This window comes from Sminthopsis crassicaudata, chromosome 3, assembly GCF_048593235.1.
Source record: "Sminthopsis crassicaudata isolate SCR6 chromosome 3, ASM4859323v1, whole genome shotgun sequence".
Classification (NCBI taxonomy): domain Eukaryota; kingdom Metazoa; phylum Chordata; class Mammalia; order Dasyuromorphia; family Dasyuridae; genus Sminthopsis; species Sminthopsis crassicaudata.
In genome coordinates, this window is record NC_133619.1 from 274,519,331 (window position 1) to 274,547,043 (window position 27,713).

Sequence of the window (27,713 nt, forward strand, 5' to 3'; positions counted from 1 at the left end):
AGAAATTAATTAAGAGGAGCTGATAATTAATTGGATATGCAAATTTCTAAAATAGTAGAGTAAGTACCTATTTTGCAGAATCATTAACAAAAGCAAAGCAAAATAAGGACCGGCAGAGTCTTATGTCATTAAATAACATGCAAATAGTTGATAATAACACAGCACTTTAAGGAAATACTTCTTAATGTGTGAATCTCAACCCCATTTAGGGATTGTGTAAAAATTTTTCTGGAGAAAAGATATTGCAAATGGAAAAGGTTTAAGAAGCCTCATTTTAAGGTAGAGAAACGAAAGATGAAATTGTACAAGTGAAAGATACTGGCAATGGACAAGATGTAAAAAGAAAATAATGCAGAACAACGAATAATGTAGGAATATCAATCTCTAAGGATCAAAAATTCTTAGCAAAGACAAAGGTATGTCATCTCTGAAACTAAAGGAGAAGAAAATATCCTACAAGGAAGGATGATCAACCATGTAAAATGATACATGAGAGGTCAAAGAGGTATTCAGTGATTAGGAGATCACCAGTGACCTTTGAGGAAGCAGTTTCACTAGCATTAAAATTGAAAGCCAGATTACAAAAAAAAGCTGAGGACAAAGTAACAGTGAAAGTCAGAAAAAATAAAAACAAAACCAGATAACTTTTTAATGCAAAGAAGACAGAATATAAGAAAAACCCCTTCAATCACCACTTCCTCTACCCCCAAAGAAGCAAAGGAAAGAGATTTCAAGTACATGGGAGATAAGATCCTCCCTTATAAAAAAGAGGATAGTATAGAATAAAAGGCAGAGTAGAGTGACTTTGGAATTACTCTTAAGTGTGGAGGATAGAAATATAGTTGAAGGTTTTAAGTGACAAGAAGAGGTCTGAAAAAGTCTTAGGGAATAAAACATATTCAAATAAGATTAGAGGAGCTGGACTAGTAAGTTACAGAACAGGCAAGTTAAGTCAGTTTTCATTACCTTTTTTGGGAGTAGTAATAAATTTGACAGTACACTAAACCAAGGGTGAATGATTAGCAGTAATAGAATAGTAGGTGAAGGGATAAAGGATTCTAGATTGATTAGAGAATTCCTAAAGTAGCAGATAATGAAGAATAAAGCTAAGGGACAAATCTCAATGCTAACTCCTCTATACATTGTTAACTCTGCAGATTTTCTCAAAATTATGCAATAAGATGATTGCCACGAGTTTATATATTTTTTCACAGATAATATACAAAACTCACATGAATTTCAAACTTCCAGCCACTCACTGCCTCATCCGTAAGGATTTTAGTGAAAGATATTGTTAGCCCATCTCGGAAAAAACGTTGACATGCTTCACTTTTAACATCAAGACCTATATGAGAAACAAGAAATACAATTTTGTTTATTCAGCTGGTTAGTAAATCAAGTAGCTAAAAAATCAATAATTCAATTAACTAACAAACAACAACAACAAAAAAAAAACACACACCACCAAAACCCACTAAATTACAAAATCTTTTCCAAACATTAAAATTAAAAGGCAAAATGATTGTTTGGTGTTTTTAAAGTATGGAGAGATCAAAATTTAGCATTATTTTAATGGATTTTTAATATAAATTCATAGGCATGATGTTTCCATTTATAAACAACAAAAAAATGGCCTATGATTGATCTATGAACAACTCTGTTTCCTTTCCTGTTGCCGATTTTATCATCTTTCCTCCTATTAAGTTCAGATATTATCTAGAATTCACCACTAGTCAAATTAGAGCCCCTTCCCCTTGACCAGAGTTAGCTAAAGATCAGGAATGTTACAAATAGGCTGGCTGTGGCAGGAGAAGTTGTTATAAGTCTTTTCATTCCTTACTGCTTCCCAGCAGAAGCACCTCCCTCCCCACCAACCTCCATCCTAGTTTGTTTCTACAACCATCTTTCTTGAATTTGAATTGACAGTCTCATATCCTAAAACAAAGCTTCATTTCCTTTTAAATAAACATTGTTGTTTTAAGAACTATATTATTTATTTTATATATGAGGCTATCTTCCCTTTTTTATTTACTAAGAGTTAAAAGAAGGAAAAGGAAAAAGGACAAGGTAAAGGAGAATCGTTAGACAACCATAAGAAGGATTTGTTATCTAATTTTTACAGTAAGCCTAAATCAAAAGCAACTAACAAATGCAGTTGCTGCAGGGATTTTAGAGGCTCATTTTATAGAAGAGGAACTTGAGCAGGCTGAGTGACTTGTGCAAGGTCACATAGTTAGTAATCATCAGCGGGCAAATCTGAGCTGAAGTAGCTCCTCTGACCCCAACACAAGGGCTCTTTACATTCACCACAATATCCCAAAGAAAGGAGTACAAGCAGGTTTATTCTTGGATAAGTATGGAAAACTTAATTTCCTTCCTTCATTCAATAAGCATTTTTAAAATATCTACTATGTTCCAGGGATTGGGATAAAAACAATGATGTAAGCTGAGATGGTCTGCACATATAAGGAACAGATTAGAGACTACAGAAACCTCAAATAGTTACAAGATTTGTTCAGACAAGTAACCAAAACTCCCATGAACTCTGAAGGAAGTCTCCATTATCTACCTTAGTAGTTATCTCAAGCCAGGAGAATCATTACCTCCATCAGCTTAGATTTGAGAATCTATCTATTACTTCTATAGTGGAAAGGAAAGCTGAGTTCCTGAATTCTACTACAGTACAAGTGAGGGATGAAGAAATATATCTTGCAATATAAATAAAGTAAAATGATAATATATACTGTATAATACCTGTAGGTACAAATGGTTTGAATGGAATTCTGGAACTTTAGTAAAGATACTTAATTAATACCACGCATAGCATTATTGCCTATAGTACAATATATGGTGTCTAATCTATTAGGGCAATATCAATATTCCATTTATTCACATCATGAAATAGTAGAGAAAATTAGAAAGGAACTAAACTCTATGCTAAGTTGGAGACTTCCTGACAGAGTAAATCAAGTTTTAAAATCACTTTGACAGCTGGCTCCAGTAGAAATTACCTACTGCAAAGTTTCATATTAATATTTTCCTTAAATGGTTTATATGCTATTACCCAGTAAAAATATAAACAAAATGCAATCATACAAGGTTATACTATATTCTTCTAATACTGATTACTCTGCTCCTGTTTTTATTTGCTTAGTTGCTCCATATATTCCTAGTGTTTAAAAATGGCAAGGAGAACAGTATACCTCTCCAAAATAAAAAATCCCTCAATGAACCAGAAGCAAAAAGCTGGGAAAACAAAAAAACAAAAAAACAAAAAAAAACAATGAAGCCACCTACTCACAATCATATTTGGACATACTATTTGTGTACACTTAATTCTATGCATGTGAAGCATTGCTAACTAATATTTCCTGTTTTAGCATAATTCTTTTTTTAAATATATAAAATAATTTTTTCAATGTAGAAATTCTACCTCAAACTGGATCCTCTGAGGTGAGCTTAAAAATTACTGAGCTGACCTGTCAAACAAAAGATAAAAAAATATAGGCAATATTGCTTTCTGGATTTGCTTCCTTAGTTTTAAGAAGGGCCTCTCCTTTTCTCCCAAATTCTATTAAAAGAATTTTTTTTAAGTTACTAATTTTTTGCTGTAGTATAACCAAGAAAAGGGAATGTGTGTGTGTTTTTATAGATCATTTATGTGTTTATATAGATAGAAATAAATTATTTATATCAATGAAATTATGTTAATTTTCATAATACTTCACAAATAACTAATTCAGGTACCCAATAAGGAAAAAAGAATTAAAAGGTGAACTTATCTGAATTAATTAGTATTTCTGGTAGTCATAATATAATTCTAAATCATTTTTTTCCACGTATAAAAAGTTTCCAAATTAACACAGCACAACAATAATATTACAAAAATAGTTGTCTATTAATTTGGGGAAAGGATATAGAGGAGAAAATGAGATCTGAAGTCATATTAAAAATAAAACAAAAGTACACAAGCTCAGTATTCCTAATTTTTAAGATATCTGCTAGCTAATTTATTAGTTAGGGTTCTAAGAAGGCACAGCTTCATATTCTCTTAGAAAAAGTAAAATACATAAACACAAAAATCAAAGTCTTCAAGGTCACAGACATTTTAGTGGTACACACTTTACTAAGCAGTGATAATATTGTAAACTTACCTTTTTTACTAAGATCAATAGCAGCTTCTAAAAGAACTTCTAATTCCCCTTTTGGTAAAACTGGAACCACCCATCGGGGCCTGAGGGTTACAATAAAAGTTTTTCACTGGTTAGTAGTAAAGAGGTCCTAAAAAGAGGACATCACATGAGAATGTAGCTAGAAAATTTACTAGTCAATTAAATCACAATATACGGGGGGCCAGGGAAATCTACTGTAAAATCACTCAATTCTCTAAGTATAGAGCAAAATATGCTTGATAATGAAAGACAAGTGAATATTAACTTCTCTTTTAACAAGCTTAACATGATATCCAAATTGCTTTGTAATGATAAATGTCAATTAAATAGAGACTTTCTGCTATAAAATACTAAGAAAACAGTTACATGTTCAGATACAGCAACATTCCTACCACTGAAAAAGATGTATGTTAGAAATATCTATTTTGCCAGAAGTAAATGTGATGTAAAGATACTAAGACTCATTTAAAATATAAACTCCTCTGCTAATGTGCAATAGGTACCATCTCTTTCTCAGGTAAGCAAAATGTCATCCCTGCCCTTCAATGATGGCACATTCTTATTTCTAAAGGTACAACCTAATTAGTAATTTAGATAACATAACCCAGGTGGCATCTATCACACTGCAAGAAGAGACACACAGCTTGAGTACCTAGTGCCCCATTCCAGAAAAACAACATGGGATATAGTGGAGAGATTGCTAGATTTGAAATCAGGAGAAATGCACCTATGTCATAAATCTAATACCTGGTGTAATTATTTAACAACTAAATAAATGAAAGAGGAACAAAGTGGACTAAAGTACACCAAAAGAAGTGTTATAAATGAAGAGGCTTGGGGGTACCAGAGCAGGGAGAACAGTAGTTCCTGAAAAAAAAAAGAATATATTAAGATTAACAACTCCCAGATAAGCATATTCTGCTAAATGCTCCCAGTCAGGTCAAGAGATCTAAGCTAGATCAGCCAAAAAGGACTAGAAATTAAGACTAAAGAAATTCATAATAGACCCCTTCAATTAACAAGATCCAAACTATGGATCAATAACTTTTAAACAAGTTCAATATTTATGCCCAATCTTTCAAGGAAATATGAGATTCTCATTTATTATTCTAAGTGAAAGAAAATATCAACAGCTTTCCATTGAACAAAGTTAAATACTTTTCATTTGTTAAATTGTGGATACTTAAAAGATTTTAAAATAGAGAGTTGAGATATTTAAATTGAAGAAAATGAAATTAAACCCTTAACTAGTTAAGTACTAGGCCATGAACACACTAACTTGATTCAATAGCAAGGGCAACATTCACTCATATGTTTTTCTCTTTTTCTTGATTAAAAAAAAAAAAAGCAGTAAGCAAGCAAACTAAAAAAAATTTTCAGATGACTATATTAAAAATTCACAGATATTACTACAATGACCAAATTGACAAACATGTGGAGGAATGAATCAAAAGAAAAGCTAGTGGAAAGACTTCTTTAGTTGTTCAACATTACAGCAAAAACAATACTCTTTCTTCTAATTGTTTTCTTCCACGTTCTTTTAAACTAGTACATACTTATTCTCTCATTTTGGGAGAACAAGTCACAGCACCACTATATTTTTCTACTAACCACTTAAGACTTATTACATGGCTCAAAGTTTAAATGCCAAAAGATAGTATGAAGCAATGCCAATTTTCCAAATTCTCTATGTAGGAAAAAATAGAAACTAACCTGTTGATCATGTCATCCAACTTTGCCAGGTCAGTATGGGGAAATGCAGGTTCCTCATCTTCAAGCTGGGGTGGGGCATCACCTTGACCCTGTTCATCAGGGGGTGTTGCTGGGGAGTTCTCATTAGAAGAATCAGGCGATGAAGTCTTAATTTAAAATGAAATTTTCCAGATTCAGTTTATAGACCATAAGCACAAAACAATCAGTAAGAAATATGTAATTACAAAGTTTATAAATTGCTTTTTACTTTTCATTTTGCATTGTATTATTATCATGTGTGTATATACACTCCCACACACACAAATTAGCTACTATAGTACCAATATGGATTAATTATAAGTCACTATGAGTACACATACTTTAAAAGAAAAATAAATTAATAAAGTTAAGGGTTTAATATTATTTTCTTAAATTTAAATGTCTCAACTCTCTAATTTGGAATCTTAAAGTATCCACAATTTAACAAATGAAATACAAATAAAATTTTCATTCTAATTTAATAAGGGCCATTTGATTCAATTTAGCAAAAACTGGGGCAGGGGAAAATTTTTTATCAGTTTTGTCAAACTGAATTGCCATTCAATAATAACTAAAACCCCAGGAAACCTGTATGGAAATAACCTAATAGAAGCAGGGAGGTGTCACAGTAGAAAATCTAAACTCAAGAAAACCCAAGTTCGGACATTTAACTATCTTTTTGACTCCCCATCATTTAACCTGAGTCTGTTTCCTTCCTCATTAGTTAAACGGGGACAACAGTGCCAATAACTTCAAAGCAATATTATAACATTAAATAAGGTAAACACATTAAAGCACTTCACAAACTTTTAAGTACTATGTAAATACTAGGTGGTAGTAGTAGTAAGTAGTAGTAGTAGTAGCAGCAAAGCACTATTTACTCTATTAAATCCTACAAAAATGTCTCTTAAAAATAGAATTTACTCAAAGAGGCTAGAGGGAAGGTAAAAATTTTAGAACTCACAAATTTTTAAAAGTGGGAGGGAATGTTAAAAATATGTATATTTTTAAATATTTAAGACCATACAAAAACCAGTGATTAAACTACTGCAACACCTATATGAAGAAGGGATTTGTGCCTTGATCAAATCAGGAAGGAAGAGGAAACACATGTAGTGTCAAGCATATAACCAAATTTCCTGAGGATCAGACACACTTCTGATTTATATTGATCTGATTAGCTTTTGATATGAATATTTTGAAGAAGAATATTTCCCTCACTGGGGAGCCCAGTAGAAACAGGAGCTTCAGGAAGGCCTTCCCTCTTTTTCCCATCCAGTTCCCAGGGCAACCACTCTAACTTTCAAACTTATTCCTGTCTAGCTGTCATCTTCGACTTTGTTATTTTCTCTTACTTACTCCACTCATAGCCAATATGTAGCCAAGGTAGATTGATTTACTTATCTATTATCTCATGAATATATCCTCTTCTCTCATCTGATGCAGCCAAAATGCTAACAAAGGACTTAACATCCTAAAACCTATACTACTTCAATAGCCTAGTGATTGGTATATACCTGTCTCTATTCCAGGGGTCATCCTTTCCTCAGTCATCAAAGCGATTTCCTACAGCATATAGCTGAACATGTTATGGCTCCCTATCACAGCTGAACATGTTATGACTCCTTATTACCTCCATTATAACAATCAACTATATAATCCTGGCAGACAATCAAAACTCTTCATTACCTACACTTTTCCCCTCACCTTTTCAGTCTTCTTATACTTTTACAAGCAACCTCACTCTTCCCTTGACCTTCATCTTGCTCCATGAACAAAAACTATATTTCCTGACAGCAGTTTTACTGGCTATTCCTCAAAAAGGAATGCTCTTCTCATGTATGACAACCTCCTGGCTTTCCGATCTTCAAGCCCCAACTAAAAACAATCAATCTGTATATGTATCTATCATTTGAGATCTTAAAGAAAATAGCAATTACTTAAAGTTACTGGAAAGATTCCTTTTTATCTAAGGTAGCCCTAGAGTCAGCTTCTACTTCTGACAAATGCTAACTGTATAATCATGGCCAACTCACTTTACCTCAATTAGCTGAGGCAACTAATTATTTCTATGCCAAAAGTTTCCCATATAAGATGTCTGGTCTTAATGATTTGCTCCTCTTTACCTATCTTCCCCTACAAATTTACTTGACACAAATTAGGTTTAAGCCAACAAAAATCGAAAGATCACAGATTTTGAGCAGAAAGAGAACAATGAAGTTGCCCAGTCCAATTTACTACATTTTAATGTCAAGGAAACTGCATTTATGAAAGTCACACAGGTTAGCAAATGGTGGACCATAGGATATGAAGCCAGGTTCTCTACCTCCAAAACCAATGTAGTCTTCTACTGTATCATGTATCTTAACATTATGAATCAAAATAAGCTCAAAATGGATGTGTAATCAGAACAGTAAAAATCACATAAAAATTTTGAAAAAAAAATAAAATCAGGCACATGTGTCATAACTTCATGAAAAATCTTTACATCTATTATCTCTGCTATGAGTTTGATAAACAATATTCATAGAGAATTAACACAAACATATAAAACAAAAAAATTTACTCATTGATAAGTGATCAAAAAAGTCCTGAATGCCTCAACCTCTTATCCTACTGCAGGATCAATCCTTTGCCAAACTCCAGTTCTACCCTCACATTCTCTGCTTCTATTTACTTCTTGATTAAGGTAGCCTAGAGGAAAACAAAACAAAAAAAAAAAAATCCTAAGTACACTATAGATTTTTCTTTTGGAAACAAATTTCCATTTTATTTTTTATTCTGAATTTTTTTTAAAGTCCTTATCTTTACAAACTGTACTACATGAAACTGATAATCTATATTATGTAGACTGTTCTTTTTTAAGTATATGAATTCAACACGTAATTTTGAAAACAGTCAGATAACCTGCAATTCCCTTCTAGACTTTGTTCTGTTCTTTTATGTATGGGAGAGAGAGGTGTAAGAGATGAATTCCTTATCTATTCTCCCTTCTCTCTTACCCTTCCAAGTCAGGGGGGGAAAAAAAAAAAAAAAAAAAAAGCCAAATCAAATGATATACATTCTCACAATGACAAACTCCAAACAAGTACGATTCATTTCACATCTTGAATACCAAAAATGCTATTATAAATAGAGATGATGTATAAATATTCAGATAGCCAGAGAGAGATAAATAGGTAACAAAAGAATTTCCAAATGGTTTGAGTCAAGAAATTTCACTGCTGAGCATATAAACTCATAATATCAAAGATAAAACTAAAAAGGGATCATATACACCAAAATTATTACAGCAATATTTTTGTAGCAGGAAAAGATTTAGAAACACACTAAGTAGATGCACATTCATTGGAGACAAATGTAATTGTAATAAGTTTTAAATATGAAGTTTACAGAAAAGCAACAAAATAATTTTGTGAATTGATGCAAAGTGAAACAAGAAAAACCAGGACAACAATAAACACAATGACTACAAAAACACAAATGGAAAAAATAGCTAGACTCTGAAGTACCTTCTATGGTTAAAGCAATGGTGTTATGAAAAATGAACCTAATAATTATTACAAACCTTTAACTCCAAGAAGAAAGATGACAATATTTCTCTTCTTTGCAAAGTTAGGTACTACGGGTATGAGACAACGAATATATTATATTGCCAGACTTTAATGATGTGTAAATTAAGTTAAACTGCTCTTTCTTCTTCATTTTAATATGGAGAGACACGAATAAGTGTATATCGAAAATTATGTAATGCAAAATAACTATACAAAAAAATTTTTAAATAAAACTTAAAAGTTGTTTGAAAATCATTCTCCAATTGCTAAATGATCAAAATATATGACCTACATCCAAAGGACTATAAAATAAATGTATGTTCTTTGACCTAACAATACTAGTACTAGGCATGTATCCCAAAAGAGATATGAAAGAAAAAGGACCTATATGTACAAATACTTATAGAAGCTATAATTACTTATAGCTATTTCTCAAGGGAAAGAATTGGAAACTGAGGAGATGCCTATCAATTAGGGAACAGCTGAATAAATTGTGATATTTGAGTGTGATGGAATGCTAGCAGGATGCACTCATTGTAGGCTTTTGTGGGCTCATGCAAAGTGAAATGTATTGTGTACAAAGTAACAGCAATGTGTGGAAAGATCAGAATGATTTTGTTATTCTCAGCAATACAATGATCCAAGACTACTTTAGACTTATGATGAAAAATGCTATCCATATCCAGAGAAAGAACTGATTGTGTACAAATATATATATTGAAGCATACTTTTAAAAAAAAACTTTATTTTTCTTGATAGGTTTGTTTGTTTTTTTTTTTTTTTTTTGGGGGGGGGGGAATCTATGTTTTCTTTTGCAACATGACTTTCATAGAAATGTTTTGTATAACCTGACATACATCTTCTTAAGGAGAGGGGGAAGAGGGAATCTAGAACTCAAAAGTTTTAAAAAACAAATGAAAAAAAATTTGTTTTATATATAACGGTAAAAATACAATTAAAAAATTTAGTTGAGAAGTTACAAATAGGACTTATTTCACTTATAGCTGGGCTCAAGAGAATAAAATGTTAAATATGGGATTTAATATAAAATAGTCAACAATAAGTAATTTTAGCTAGAATTTAGAGAAGGAGATAAGGGAAAAGAAATGTTCACAGCTGATTTTTCACACAAATTTTTCTACAAAATGTGAAAGAAACTTTTATCTACCAACTCTCACCTTGATCAAAACTTAACCACTTTTCCATAAAATGAATTTAGAAATAAATGTTATTTTGTTTCTTGACAATATGAAATGTCAAAAGGAAATGTGCTCATATTAACGACATAGCAAAGTCATAATGGATGAATAACCAACAATTTGAGTTAGTACAATGAGTAGGGTCCAAACAACATGAAAATCAAAATAAATTCTGGGGGACTAATACTCTGCGCCTTCAGTAAAAAGCACATTTTGAAAGTAATGTGTATAATAAATTACATATGTCCATAAATTACAGTAATGAAAAAGAAATAAATGGTTTCATAAAGAATATTCTTTTTGTGTTCTTCTTTATTTAGAGAAAGGCTCTTATTTTTGGCAATTAAGTTCTAAATTTTTTGAAAGTAGAATGCACATTGCTAGGGGAAGTAGCTGTCTTGCCTATTATTAAATGTTACTATTTATTTATAACATTTATGGAATTCAAAGGCACTTCCATGTCACAATGAAGCACAGAATCAAAATTCTATTAGTCAAGAAATTTTGTGATCTGTTGTAAAATTCTATGTTGTATACATAGAATACATAACACAATAAAAAGCCAGATTTTGGCTAAATATTTCTCCCTTCCCTTTAATATTTTCTGTTAAAGAAGGATATTTCAAAATAATAGCTAAACTGCAAAAGTTCCATAATGTTTAAAGGCTAAAAACAAAAAAACCCTAATTATTGGAGTCTAGGTTGATGAAACATAACTTGTAGGTACATTTATTTTGTATGCAATAATAACAAGCCTAATTGACCCATGCTACTTTTCTCTCTAAGGTATTCAAGAGGTGAATTAAATATTACTAGCAAACACTTCTTTAATTTTCTTACACTACTTTCATTATGTTTCTCTAATTTCAGAGTCTGAAATTAGTACCTACAGTTAATTTGAGCAAAAGTGCATCAATAGCCTAGGTTATCAAGATAAAGAATCGGAAAAAAACCTATACATTTTTATATATCCATATTCTTGTTCTCATCATTCCTTGCCAAACTCTAAGCTAGGATCACTTTCATTATCCTCTTTTTGTTGGAGTTCATCAGATGCTGTATGGAGCCAGAGAAAAATGACAAAATCACATTGATTGGGTTGGTCCAATATGAATTTATGTTACATAATCTCTTCTGTGCTCTCACTTCAGCAAGGCGGTTCAGTGACTTACTTGCCCAGGGTCACACAGCCAGAAAATGTTAAGTGTCTGAGGCAAGATTTTAACTCAGGGCCTCCTAACTTCAGATCTGGTGCTCTATCCACTCTGGCACCTAGCTGCCCCAAGGTGGTTCTTTTGCATCTCTCTAATTAATTATCCTGGGTTAGCTAGATGGCATAATGGATAAAATGCTAGGCCGGAAGCCAGGAAGACTCTTACAGCTTTAGACCCTTATTAGCTGTGTGACTCTGGACAAGTCATCTAATTCTATTTTGCCTCAGTTCTTAGTCGATAAAATGAGCTGGAGAAGGAAATGGCAAACCACTATAGTAACTTTGCCAAGAAAAACTCCCCCCTCCCCCATGCTGGGGTTAAGTGACTTGCCCAGGGTCACACAGCTAGGAAGTGTTAAGTGTCTGAGACCAGATTTGAACTTGGATCCTCCTGAATTCAAGGCTGGTGCTCTATCGACTGCGCCACCTAGCTGCCCCCCCAAGAAAAACTTAATGCAGCCATAGTTGGACACAACTAACACAACAAAATTAATTATCCCACTCACCAGTAGAATTCAAAACATTTTCATTCTCTCCTATGACAATACTTCTTTTTAGGTTTTACTGTCACTCTTACAGCTCATCCAGGCCAACCTAAATGGTTACTCTTTTTCAGTCTCTTTTGCTATACCATCCCAGTCATACCAGTTAACCCTAAGGATTCTCCAAGGTTTAATTCTGGGCTCTCTTTTCCCTCTATATTATGCTTAATAATGTCATAAGCTCCCATAGGCTTAATTATCATCACTATGTAATCCCAGAATGATATATGTATTCTTAACCTCTCATCCAAGCTCCAAGTGTTGCTGTACCAATTGCCTTTTGAACACCTCAAACTGGTTAACCCAGTCCAATTTGGACAATTATGTCCAAAACAAAACTATATTTCCCCTAAAATCTTATCTCGAGATATCTCCATCCTCCCAAGTAATAATCTAGATATCCTCCACTTGAACTTATCCCATATATACAACTGGTGATTGTGTGCTAAGTGCTGGGATACTAATATATATCTCTGGGTAAATCACTTAAATTGTCTGTCTGCTTCATTTTTCTTATTTATGAAATGGAGATAATAATAATGATAGTAGTTACTACCTACCAGGGTTGTTGTGAGGATCAAATGAGAAAATTTTAAAGGGGTTAGAGTTTAGCACAGTGTGTTGTACATAGAAAGCACTATTTAAATGTTATCACCATCATTTTAGAGATCTAAGGGTGGGGGAGGAGAAATCAACCATTGGACAAGTTGATATGTTCTACCAGTATTCTCACAACATCATGAAAACTGAAGGAAAGACTCCTCTGGTAAGATTTAAGAAAAGAAATAGGCCCTAAAATAGCATGACACTGATATGTGGTCATCTAAATCAATGAAAGAGAATCTCTTTTCTAGGACTGATCATACACAGATTGAAAGAACTAAAATAAGACTCTACTGGTATTTCATACATTAACAGTCAAATGTTATTCCCATAGCTTTGAATTGAAAATTTTCCCATAAACATAAGTAGCTCATTTTAGTGTACCACTGAATGAGTAGTGAGATACCAAGTCATTCCTCACCAACAGGGACACCAATCGTGACAAATATGAAGACCTACCTGAAAAAGTTTATCTTGATTTTTTTGTTTTTCTAGGCACACATCCTGGTCCCAATTTTTCTCATCTTTCCTTACAATTCTATTAAATGACAGTTAAGCTGCTCATACACACACACACACACACACACACACACACACACACACACACACACACACTCACACACACACTCTCTCTCTCTCTCTCTCTCTCTCTCTCTCTCTCTCTCTCTCTCTCTCTCTCTCTCTCTCTCTCTCTCTCTCTCTCTCTCTCTCTCTCACAGGCTCCTCCCCAAACCTCTACAAAGTCACTCATCTCTTCAATTCTAATGAGGCTATAATGAAGACTTTTCCATAATGCTCCTACCCTTGTTTCCTTTTATGTGTGGTCTGTAGGCATCCCTTATTAAAATGTAAACAATGACATGTTCATTAAATTTGAAAATGAAACAAAATTGGGAGGAAAGGCCAACATTTTATCAGATGGTAAAGATCCAAAAAGAAGCTGACAGCACTGGGTTGAATCTAGTAAGAAAAAAATTCAATTACAATAAAAAAGAATCTTAGACAAGAGCTTAAAAAAAAAAATCAACTTTACACTGAAGTATATAGGATAAGGAGAATGGTCAGAAACAACTTACCAGAAAATTATCTGGGGTTTTTAGTGAACTACAAACTCAAAAGATCACAGCATTGGGTGGCAGACAAAAAAGCTAAAGCATACTTTGCATTAAGAGAGCCATAGCTTCATGAAATAGCAAGATGTTAGTTCCACAGTAAACTGCTCTAATGAAATTACATGCAATATAGTGATCTTTAGTTCTAGGTACCACAGTTTAAGGATTTGAAAGGTTGGTGAAGAGTTCAGGAGAAGATACAAGATGATGAAGGACCTTGACCTTAGCAAGAACAAAAGTCTATTTATTACAAGAACTAAAGGCACCTGGAGAAGAGATACAATTATTGCTCTGTTCTAGGACCTGAATAGCTATCTTGTGAAAAAGAGGCTCAACTCCTAGCTCTCTTAGAACAGCAACAAAAGCAATGGGTTGTCCCCCCCTCCCCCAAAAAAAGTCAGTTTAGGCTTGGTGTCAGGAAAAACTTCCTAAAGAGGTAGTAAGTTTTCCATCTTCAGAAGTTATAAGCTGTAAAGTTTTGTTGTCTCCAGAAACTGCAGATCGCTCTCTGGAAGGAGATCTGCTTGCTGTCTCAACTGCCACCAACTCTGACCTAGAGTACAGTCCTCCCTCCCTTGCTCAATGTTGCCTCCTTTATCCTCCCAGAGAATGGGCATGGAATAATAAGCATACTTTTCAAGTAATGTTATAGTAAAGACTGTTTTAGGGAATGAATTGGATCTTGGACCACCTGATCACTGAGATCCATCCCTTTCAACTCTGAAATTCTATTATTCTGCAAAATACAGAGTGATGTAAAACTGACCACAGTCAACCTTCCCACCTCCCCCCACCCCACTCCTCAGTCTGAAAGAGAATAGAAAAAATTATGTCTAACAAGAAAGAATAAAATGTATAAAAGAAAACAAAATTAAATCAAGTCACTCAGTAAATATTTATTGAACACCTATGTGCCAGGTACTATGTGAAGTGCAAAGGATACAAAAAGGCAAAAAACAATTCCTGCCCTCAAAAAGCTCAAAATCTTATGGAGTAGACAACATGCAAAAAATATATACAACCAAGCTATACGCAAAATAAATAGGAAATAACAGAGGGAAGGTATTAAGAGAGGTTGAGGAAAACTACCTAATAAAAGGTGAGATAAATAAAAATAGAGTAGGGTGAAAGTGATGGGGATTGAGGTCCCTTTAAGATTTCCTTTCTGATTTCCCAACCCCCATGGCTGACATTTGATTCACAAATCCTGGTCAAAAAGCACCCTTTTGAATATCGGGGCCCAGCCCCCTACCGGATCTGAGCTGGCTTGGGTTTTTCAGCCCCCACTATCTGCTCAGGTTTCCCCAACCCCCCACAAACAGTTTCTTCCTTATCTGAAAAGCCCACCAAGAACTTGGGGGTACTACCCACAAACCCCTTTTAGGTATAAAAGAGCCAAGCTGGAGCTCTCTCTTTGCAGGAGCCCTTCCCCCCAAACATGGTATCCTTTGGGCCATGTAAGGTTCCTGCCCACCCAGCCACCACCTTTGGCCCTGGCGTCTTTCTACCTTTGATTCTACTTCCAAATTTCTACAATAAACCTTTTTTTTTAAAAAATCAATCTAGGTTTTCGGGCCTGTAAATTCATCTACAGAGGACACTATGCCGTCATGATCTTTGCGACAACGAAAATGGGATTCCCCTTTTCTATCTCCCCAAACGGGCCAGGAAGTTTGTTGAGGATGCAAGCTTATGATGTGTGAGACAAGGCGCGGGTTTAGTAAAAATAATTTACTCAATTTCCTAAAATAAAAAAAGTAAAAGTTTATTTTAAATCACTGGACAAAAATGGAAGACAGGAGAACTAAAATAATAAAACTTTACTTAAAAAAATAAATCAAAAATAAGATTCTAATCTAAAAAAAATAGTGAAAAATTTATTTAGGTGGTGAAACAATATACATAAACAGTTTTTATATTCTTTCAATCATTCAACCTAAGTAGGGAAAAAGATATGAAGATCAATCTGAGTGACTGGAAGCAGAAGAGACAGATTTGATATAAAACACAGGCAGTACAACATAAAAAAGCCCAAAAGCTTAATAAACATCCAATCCCTGTTTAAAAAAAAAAAAAAAAAAAAAGGTTTTTATGCTATCTGGAGATCTTAATGAGAAGGTAACAAAGGTAGCAATGTGAATCTACCATATTTTAAAAGAAACCAAATTTGATTACTTCCATATTATAAACTAAAAATAATCCTAGATTTGCTCAGTATTTTACACTCTGAAACTATATTGATCAAACCAGTATGTAATTAGTCCATTAAATTGATAGAAATTCTTTGCACTAATAAACTTTGATAAACACTTTCCATAGATCTTTTCTTTAAAACAATACTTTTAAAAATTCAACCCAGTCCTGGTCAAATTTATTACAAATTCTGAATTAATTAAATCCAAATTATTGAGATTTTTACAATATACTTGACTATTTTTCATCACTATTAGGATGAACTGTTAAAAGTTACTAGCAACAATTATATTTACAGGCATCTTAGATTCATCAGTGAACATAAAATAGTGTAAAATAATTGAGAAATGCTACCAATATTTTTTCAAGACCATGCAAAATATGAATGAAACCCTAGAGAAACAGTCCTAAATAAAAATGAGACCGATACATACTAGTATTACAAGGCTATTATAAAGAATTATTGGATAAATGAATTCTAAACTATTTAAAAAACAAGACATAAAAGTATTAAATGCAAGCAAAAACTGGATATAATTATAGAAGGGACTATATGTATTCTGAGATGTTTTGAGATAAACACAAGATAATAACATGATTTTTATGATTAACTCCAGAGAAGTTAAATAAATTACTCCAACCCTAATAGAAACAAAATTCAAAACCAAATGAATGTTCTTTTCACTAGACCACAGTGAACCAAAGACAAATCCCTAGTCATAGCTTTGGTTACAGGTTAACTGATTTCAATCAGTCAATATTTATCAAGTTCTTAATCACTAAGTTCTTACAAAGTGCTAGGCCCAATGCTGAATACTGGACATACTCCACCCCCACCCCCACTCCCTCCCAAAAAGGTAAAAGAAAGTCTCTGCCCTAGAGGAGCTTATAATCTAATGGGTCAGAAAATATGCAAACAAATATCTACAAAGTCAACTATTTACATGGTATATAGGAGTCAATTAACAAAGAGGAAAGCTTCCAGGAGAGGTCAGAGAAAGCCAGGTAAATGGCTCTGAATGCCAAAACCAACATTTTACATGTGATCCTTTAGGCAATAAAAAGCCACTTAACTTTACTAAATAGAAAGGTGACTTAATGGGATCTGGTATTATAGGAAAATCACTTTAGTATTTGAATGGAAAATAGCCTGGAGTGGGGAAGAGACCGGAGATAGGCAGACCCACCACAGTTCAGGAATGAGATGTTGAGAGCCTTCCCAGAAGTGGTGACAAAATCAAAAAAGAAGGGAGAATATTCAAGAAAGTAGAGGTGAAAAGATACTGCTGCTGGCCTTGTTAATAGTATGAATATGGGAGGTGAGAGATAGTGAAGAATCCAGGATGACTGTTAAGAGTTTGGGAGGGTGTGAGAATAGTGTTGCCCTCTACTGCAAAAGGAAAGGTAGGGGAGGAGAGGAGAATTTTTCTTTGTATTGAGTATTTTGAAGGCAAAATAATCTGTAATGTTAAACCTAGAACCATTTACTTAGATAGAAAGATAAACTGTATAATCTGTGAACTTTCTAGGATGAATCTTTACTGTGATTCTTGAGAACTACATTCACCTGAAGCCTTGATTAATGATAATTGCTGTAGGAGATAAAATCTTTTGGGACTGAAGCTAATATTTACTTGGAGTTTTGAATTCAGGTATAACTGTTTGCATAGGTCGTTAAACTCCACCATCTGGAGGTGGGATGGTTAAAATTAGGACAGCTACCTGAAGTAAAACTGCCTTAAATCATGCCCCTGGTTTTTCCTTTTATGTTGGTAATCAGAGCCAAGTGGTCAGTGAGATATACAGTACTAGGACCGCTCCCACTTTGCCTTTCTTTTTGAGACGAAGCTGGCAATCTCTGGAACCCCAATCCTAGACTCCTGACTATAGACCTATATTCAGATGCGTTTTTCATGTTTTGCAGGATCATGGTGGGGAAAGAACTTATATGGAAAGAACTTTTGACACTCAATCCCCTATTAAATATGCACAGAAAATGAAAGGAAGGGGTATTCAAGTTAGAACAATATTAAATCAAGAGGGCTGGAAGATGGCTCACAGATTCCAGAATATTGAAACATGAGGCAATACTATTAGAAAAAAATTATCTATAATCCCTTATGATTAAGATCATAATCTTAATCTTGCTTCCTTTTTGTCCCCTGGAGAATAGAACTATTGCTGTATAAAACTGTCTGACTATTGCTATTTCAGGAAATTTACTAGTCTGTTATGTAAAATCTGATAATTTCTGCAAACAGAGGGGGGAAGGAAACAGATTTCAACTGGTCAGAAAAATGGAAAAAACTGATGTCTTATTTCAGTTCAGGCCGAATTGGAAACTATTTACTCTTTGTTTACCTCATCATTTTGGTTCCCTGATGAAGGACCTCAAAAACTAGACATAATTTGAGTACTGAAGGGAACTCTGGAAAAGGTAAAAGATTTTTTTCTTTTTGCAGGGGACATCCAAGCTGCTTCAGGCTTGGATCGTTGTGAGAGCTCTATGCTCAGGCACAATTCTTTAAGAATTGCTGTGATTGATGAAAGGTCTCCTTTTGTCTCCCTCTCTAGTCTCTACAGATAAGGGAGAGGCTGCAAAAAGTTGAAAAAGCTTTTTACCTGTCCACAATCTAGACACACCTGATTTTAGCAGATGCTGGGTTTGGAGAAGGCTTCAGAGACAAAAGGCCTTCTTTTGCATCTCAAGGCATTTCTAACCAGACCTTAACCTTGCTTCCAAACTTTGCAATAAACATCTTTTTACCCATCTAGGTTTTCGGCCTGTAAATTCATTTACAGGGGACTCTAGCTGAAAATTTGCTAGACTATGATTGGCTGGCTTATGTTTTAACTTTGAATTATTGTCCTGACTCAGTTTCCCTGCCTCTTAGTTCTGCAAAATCCCCCTTGCCTCTTTATCAGAATACTTGATAAGATCTTATGTTTCAGAATAGCAGAATGTCTCTCCCATCACAAGTTAATGGGAATCTCTTATCAAGACTTCTTGAATTCTCTTATGTGGAATTAGACATTCTGTATATGATTGTATTTGCAGTGGGTGTTTTTAAAAACAAACTGATTTGTATGAATAATGTTCACTTATGAAAGATCTACTTGGATATAAACTCATTGGGACAAATTCATTATTGTTATGATAAATATTTGTTTAGAATTTATGTATGGTTCTTCTAGGATGGTAAATGGGAAAAAGAGAAATGGGTTTGCTAGAACTTCCACTGTTACCAAGGGCAGTCTACCCGTCCATTGGTCTGCTCAAACTTGTGAACTGTATGCTTTAAATCAAGGGTTGAACTTATTGCGGGACCAGGATGGGACTATATATATACATACACACTGATTTGAAATATGTCTAGGGTGTGATGCATGGATTTGGGAGAAAAGAGGTACTGGAAAACATTCTGGAATGTAGCATTATACATGCAAAGGACATGAGATGGGAAGTTCTTTTGAGGTAAAGGGAAATAGATTAGCAGATGAGGAGGCCAAGGGAGCTGGAGACCAGGATATTTCTCATAATGGCCTTGATACCTGTACACACTACAGGTCTACACTCTCCCAGTTTTACTCAGAAGGAAAAGAGAAGGCCTCAACTCTAGGAGCAGTTGAGAAGTCAGAAGGATGATGGCTCTTGCCTGATGGCAAAGAGGTACTGACCAAAGCAAGTATGGGGCAGGTCCTTCAGCAACTGCACCAGGGCAGTCATTGGGATGTCCAAAGCCTGTGTGATGCTGTGCTGACAAGGTATGTTTCCCCCGGCCCATATACTATGGCCCAACACCTGGTGGACGGCTGTCTCGTTTGTCGAAGGACTGACAAGGCTGCTCAATACCAGCTCCCAAAAGGGGGATGACCTTCAGGAATCAGACCATTCCAAAGCATCCAGGTGGATTTACTGAGCTGCCACCAGAGTCGCCTCTTGCTGGTCGTAGTGGACCATCTGACCTCATGGATGGAGGCATTTCCCCTCAGGCCGAGCAACTGCCTCCACAGTAAGTAAGGTCTTATTAGAACAAATTATTCCCAGATATGGAATGATGGAGAGGATAGACTCGGATCAGGGTACACATTTTTGCTAAGGTATTGCAGAATCTGATTGGGGCCTTAGAAATCACTTGGGATCTCCATAGCCCTTGGCATCCTCCCTCTTCTGGGAAAGTAGAAAGGATGAACCAAGAAATAAAACGGCAGCTGACTAAATTATCTTTAGAGACCCAACTACCTGGGACTAAATGCCTTCCTCTCACTCTGGTTAGAATCTGAACCAAGCCACGTAGAGATATTGGGCTTTCACCTTATGAATTATTGTATGGTCATCCTTTCCAAGCTTATCATGAGGGCAACTGGGACAAAGGAGAGACAAAGGATTTATTTGTTAAAAGATAATGTTAAGTCATTGCTTAAAACATTTGCAAGAACTTGAACAAAAAGGGTTAATAGCTCAGACTCCTCCTCTAGGTTTCCCTGTTCATAGAATTCAGGTTGGAGATTGGGTGTTGATCCGTTCCTGGAACAACAGAAGCTGGGACGGACCCTACCAGGTGGCACTGACCTCAGACACTGCGATTCGCACCCAGGAACGAGGCTGGACACACCACACCAGGACAAAAGGACCTGTGGCGCCACCTTTATCGGGGAGACCTCAAATTACATAAGAGGAGGGGACCTCCACTGAAAGAACACTGATTCTGAATCCAGTGCATTGTAACTGTATGACTTTTCTTACTTTGGGTCTCTTTGCCTGTTTGGAAGCTGATATATTTTCACTTGGGAATTTCACCTTAACTTCACATTGAACCTCATGGGGCTTTCCCTGAGCTTTGGGTTTACCTATTTCCTCATGATAGCCATAGAAACCAGACTTTTACTTTCCAGAGATGAGAACTCGTTCCTCCTGCTCATGCAGAATATAGGGAGAACTTTTAATTTATCAAATTGTTGGATCTGTGTTGGATCCCAACAAGCAAACCAATGGCCATGGGTACCTGTCCCCTTAAGCCCAGCCTGGGTCCTTAATAACCGATCCCAAAGGGAACATATACATTGGGTACAGTTATCAATGGGGTTGGTACAATGTCACCCCAGGGACACCTGGGAAACATGGGACTCTGTATCCCACATTTTGGAGTACCTGTAACCTAATAGATCAGTGGCCAGTTGCCAATTGTAATTGGAGGAAGGAGCAAGGTTTATGGAAATGTCATTATGTCATCTTTGTGGGGGGGGGGGAGGCCCCCTAGGGATGAGAGACCCTTTTACATATTTTCAAGGGAACAACCTGCTCTAAAGGGTCATTATTGGATCTGTGGTTTAACTGCCTATACTCACCTACCTCTTATTGGACAGGGATTTGTTAAATTGGACCAAGGCCAAATGACATGGAAATCTAATAAGAGAAATCCCTAAGAACGTTAGGAAACTTGCTCGTCTTTCCTGTACAGATGTGGACCTCACTGTTCAATACTTCTTGGTAGTCCTGGTTTGGGAAGCTGGTGGAAGCAGCTCCTTTGGCTTGGCCTTATAGCCCTTAATGGTTTTATATTACTCCCTATCTGCATCCTTTGTTTGATCAGATTAATAACCAGAATTGTCCAAAACTCATTATCTGGAATGATCAGATTGGAAGAGAAAGCTGAAGAGTCTGTTAGATGGATGTTGTTAAAAGGGCAAGAATGGAGCCAGTGGCCCAAGGCCAACAGCAACCAGAAGGAAGTGAGGAATTCATAGGGAATATAAAATTATGTTACAAAAATTTGAAGAGATCTCAGTGTACAAAATAAGAGGAGGGACTGAATGAGGGACTTGGTGAGATCTTTCAAGACAGTTGTGAAAATTGAGTAAGGCTTCATCTACTTCAGTGTTTGAGTAGGCCTGAAGGACTCTGAACATCTAGTCAAGGGCATAATTGCATTCCCCCTCTCACGATATCTCCTCCTCCCTATTTCAGCCAAATATGGGCAACTATGTATTTATTGGTCAAGTTCAATTTCATGGGTAGATCTCGCTTTAGAATGTAAGACTCTCAGCCAATGAGGATGAGAGTCAGTGGTGGGAGGGGGTGTTTTGAGTTAGGGATTAAAGGTGCTGTCCAGCCCACAAGAGGCACTTTCTCTCTTTGATTGTCTGCTTGAATGTAAAATAAACTTTGATTTTTTTCTGGAGCTCTCTCCAGCTTTTTTTATTAAATGGTGACCCCTCACCATTTCCGTACCACACAGGAGGAAAAATTTGGACATGTTTAATTTAAGATGCCTGATGGACATCCATTTTGAGACATCTAAAAGATTGTAATGCAAGAGTGGAAATCAGCAGAATTTGGAACAAATTAGGTTGGGAGATGAGAATCTAAAGCATAATTAAATATTTGGGAACTGATGAAATCACCAAGTGAAGCAGTAAAAAGGGAGAACAGAAGAAAATCTAGAAAAAAACTGTAATTAGAAACCTATCCTTAAGAGTACATGAAATGAAAGATTCATGAAAGACGGAAAAAGAATAGTCAATCACATTAAGAGGAAAAACCAGGAGTCTCAAAGGCTACACTACAGAGAGGTAAAAGAGGATAAGGATCAAGTAAGGTTTCTGGATTTGGCAACTAAGAAACCCATTAATAACTCGGTAGAAAAAAATTGTTGGTGAAATAATACAATTAAGAAGCCATCTTATAAAGGCTTAAGAAAAAAATAAAAGGCGACAAAGGCCATCCTATTTTGGATGGCCTTTCTGAGAGGTTTAGCACAGAAGGGCAGAAAAGATATGAGAATAGTTAGCAGGGAGATATGGATCAAATGAGGGTTTTTTGAGTAAGGGAGAGATATAACCATGCTTGTAGGGAAGGAATCAGTAGGTAGGACAAGAATGAAAAATAAAGAGTGGGTATGAAAGAGAGGACATATTTTAACAAAGAAAGATGGTTAGCCTTAGTAAGAAAAAGGCCACACTAACATGTGAGATAGGTGTGAATAAGGCAAAAGGAATCTTAGTGATTAAAAAATCAGGGGAAAAGAAGAAGCTCAAGGGTGAATGGCATTACGTTTTCTATAAGATATGAGGCAAGGTTTCAAGCAGAGAAAGTGGGAGGTGAGGGGACATGGAAGGTTTTAAAAGGGATGAAAATGTTTTTTAAGAGCCACTGAGAATACTTCCCAGCAGTGGGACATCCTGGGCAAATCACTTAATCCCAGCCTCAGGGAAAAAAAAAAAAAAGCCACTGAGAAAGTAGGATAAGAGGTTGATAAGAGGTATACTAATATTGCCTAGCAGCAATGAGAGCTTAGTTAAGAACTGAGTAACATAAATTTGTAATGGATTAAGTCAGAATATTTGCATTATTTTCTCCATGTTCAGCATGTAAGGATTGGGTAGATGTAATCAATGACAATATAGGAAAAATCAAGAGAAGAAAGTCATTGAGTTGTGAATTGGTTCTTTAGGAGGTCAAGAAGGGGAAGAGAATGATCAGTAAAGAGATGCCCTGGGAAAGAAATAAGAGATCAAAGCATTAGATGTCACAAAGTAGATGAAGAGGATTTTATAAGGGAAGACATAGAGGTTAAAAAAAAAAAAAAAAAACAACAACAGATTATAACCGGGAAAGAGGATTTTAGAATTTTTCAACAGAGAAGTGGTAAATGTGTAATTGTGTGTTCAGTCCAGTATGAGGATAAAGAAAATTACTTTGTGGCTAGGTGACCTTAAGCAAATGACTTCATTTTTGTTGGCTTTACTTTCCATAACTATCAAATAAGTGGTATTAATCTTCAAAATCCCTTCTAGCTCTAGAACCTCTGATCCCAATATATAACAAATTATTTACCTCACCCTCACTTCAAATTCAATCTAGTACAATTCAATTAATACAATTGATATTTGATGCCTATGTAGTATATCCAACAATAGTCAGAAGAATGTGAAAAGAAATTCTGTTACTCACCATTCCTACAATGTTGTGTTTTTTGTTACTTTTTTTCAGTCATATCCAAGTCTTTATAACCCTATTTTGAGGTTTTCTTGGCAAAGACACTGGAATGTTTGCCATTTCCCCCTCCAACTAATTTTTCAGATAAGAAAACTGAGACAAACAGGGACTTGCCCAGGGTCATACAGCTAGCAAAATTTGTTTGTGGCTGAGGTGGAAACTCATGGGAAATGAGAAGGCTGAAATGATAAATAGGAATTAATATTTCATAGGGAGCCACTGCAGTTTACTGAGGAAGGAAGACAGGATTAGATATGTTCAGATCTATGTTTCAGGAAAATAATTTCAGGAAGATATATTTAGTGAAATGGAACACATTAAAGATACAGAGCCGAGTAAGAGATAACAAGTGCCTGAACTATATGGTATAAGTAACTCTAAGTAAAGAGAAGGGGGGTTCCATAGGGAGTGTTTTTATGGAAATATAAAATCTGACAACTGAACAAATATGTGGAGTAAATTGAGACAAAGAAAAGGTCAGGGCCTAGAATATTAAAAAAGGCATTTATTAAAAGAGTGCTGATTAATCCCTTATAAATTCTTCACTGCCTTAACCTAGTCTTGCCTTGAGGTGTTTAGCATCTCTAAACACTTCCTTCAGTGCTAGTAGCTCCTTCTACCACTCTCTCAAAACAGTGAAACAAAATTGCTTCCACTGTCACTAAGCACTACTAACATTCAATAATATTTCTTCCTTGGAAATTCATGTCATAATATTATATCAACCTCTAGAGTTCCTTGTGACTGTACCTTCTGAATATTACTTACTTACTTGATCACATTGGCACTTAACTTTCAGTTTTCCCTTTCACAGCCACTTTGATAACCATTCGATTTATCTTCAAATACCCTAAGCTGAGAATTCAAAGGACAACAGTTGGAAGGGATTCAATCACTTCAGCTCTACTACCTTCATTTTAGTAGCTTCTGTCCATTTCTACACCAAAAGATTCTATGAGGTGCTCATATATTTGATTAGGGACCCACCCACCCCTTTTCTGCAGAGATTAAAGTTCACAAGTGTGAAATACTGCTTATAATATCAAACATTTTTTTTCCATATGGGTTAATTTCATACACGTTTTTCCCTTATGTGCTCTTTTTAGAAAATTCTTGAATAGGGAGGAATTCTGGGAAGATGTTGGAATAAGCTGATAAATTTCAATCTCTCCAGATTTCCCCAACAAATAGAACAAATTTGTGCCTTAGGGCAAACATAGACTAGTGAAAAATCAAGATTAAGGACATAAGAGGGGTCCTCCATATTAGTCTGAGAAGATCAGAAAAAAAGACACTTGATAGGGGATTAGCCTATGTAAAACAGAAACATCAAGTGGGATCCCTAGGACTATTGAGATTGGCTGAAGCCTTAGCAGGAACCACAAAAACTTTCATTTCCTGGACAGTTGGTCTGAGTCCAGAACTACTACTGACTGAACCTCTGCTTATTGGAAAAGTCAGGCCCAACTGTGCTGAAGGGAAGAAGGAATCAGCACACCTCAGAAGCAGTGGGACCTGGATGATGCTGGTTGCAGGCATTTGCAGGAGGGATGGTCCATGATTAGAGGTGCTTACACTAATATTTGTTATCAAAAAAGAACTGAACTGGAAAAGAAGAAGACCCCATCATAGAAACTTATTTCAGAAATAGGGATTATTAAGGTTCATTTTCAGGGGAGGGAACTGAAGTGTAAAAAAAAAAAAAAAAAAAAAAAAATACACTTTTTACCCCAAAGAGTAATGTGAAATAGCTCCCTGACCAGAGAGAATTTATAGAAAAACTCAAAAAAGAATTTAGAAATCAAATGAGAGACATCAAGGAAAAACTAAAAATAAATACATAAAAACCATCCAAGAAAAGCAAGATTATGAAAAAGGTCAACCAACTAGAAAAGGAGATAAGAGTCTCAAAGATGAAATTACCTCTATCAAAATCAGAATTGGGCAAGAGGAAGCCCATTAAAGCTATGAGAAACCAAAAACAAAACAATATAAAAAATGAAAAATAGAACTTAATGAGAAACTAGAAAAATGACAGATCTGGAAAACAGATCAAGAAGAAAAAAATTTAAGAATTGGATTAACTGAAAGTTGTGTCTAAAAAAAGGGAACCATGACACAATGACACAAGAAATAATGCAAGAAAATTGTCCTGGAATGATAGAACATGGGAACATGATAGAACATGAGAAGAAAGTAGAAATAGGAAGAAAAAAAAAATCCACTGATTCACCATCTCAAAGAGATTCTTTGTAGAAAATATATAGGAATAATATTGCCAAATTTCAAAACTTCCAAATCAAAGAAAATTGTGCAAGAAACAAGAAAAAAACAATTTAAATATGCTGGAGCTACAATTAGAATTGTACAGGACTTATCAACCAAATTCAAACTTAATAAAACATTTAACATATGAGAATCAATTATCAAAGATCAATTCCAAGGAACTCAAAATGAGTAAATTATTTATGCTTTTTTTACATGGAGAATGTATAGCGTATGTTTAAGATTGATATTCCCATAATATGGTAGCTCAAAAGAAAGATATGGCAGTTATGGTTTAAAAAAAAAAAAAAAAAAAAAGGTAAAGTTATACAAATGAGGTGCAGAGGAAAAAAAGACACAGAGGCATTACATGGGAAAAGGGTTCATAATTCTGAAATCCTACTCATATTGGGAATGTGTTAAATAGGCAACACTATCTACATACCACAAAGGGTATAGCACCCCCCCAAAAATCTATAAACAAATAAGGCCTTGGAGGGATAGGTGAACAGGAAGCAAAAGATGAAGGAAAAGACAAAGGAAGGATGTGTGGGTGGAGGGAAGTAAGGCATGTTAAGGAACAGAATTAAAGAAGAGAGAAAAAGTGTGTGTCTATATATGTGTATATCTACATATGTATACATAAATATATTCTTTCTTAACTATAGCCTGGTGAAGGGAATTAAAGGGGGAAAAAAGAATAAAGTAAAAAAAAGGTATGCAGTGGAGAACAAAAGAACAATTTACAAGTTGGACACTCATGAATATAATTTCTTCTTCTAATATACATACTTTCGACTACACCCTGGGGCAAATAAGGGAAGGATACAGTGGATAATATAAAATCAATAGATATCAAAAATTCATTAAAAAAAAATATTACCAGACAGGTATGCAAATTGTAATTTGAGCAGAGAAAACAGGATCATAAATTTAGAGCTAGGGAATCACCAAATACAATCCCTTGTTTTACAAGATAAGAAATTAATGTCCAAGTTGGATTAAATGACTTGCTATGAGTCTTACAGGTACAAAAAACAGCCAGAATCCCAACCCATGTTTTCTGACTTAAATAAAGTGTTCTTTTCACTGGTTCAATAAAGTACTCTTATTCTTTCTGGACAAAATAT

At 35.0% G+C, this 27,713-nt stretch overlaps 1 protein-coding gene across 1 annotated transcript in view; it reads right to left on the reverse strand.

The window, feature by feature from the left end:
- USP9X (ubiquitin specific peptidase 9 X-linked) overlaps positions 1-27,713 on the reverse strand; it is a 249,944-nt gene that overhangs the window by 140,742 nt on the left and 81,489 nt on the right. The window contains 3 exon segments of the mRNA XM_074300818.1: positions 1,233-1,345; positions 4,155-4,234; positions 5,886-6,031. Coding sequence (XP_074156919.1) covers positions 1,233-1,345; positions 4,155-4,234; positions 5,886-6,031 — 339 coding nt within the window.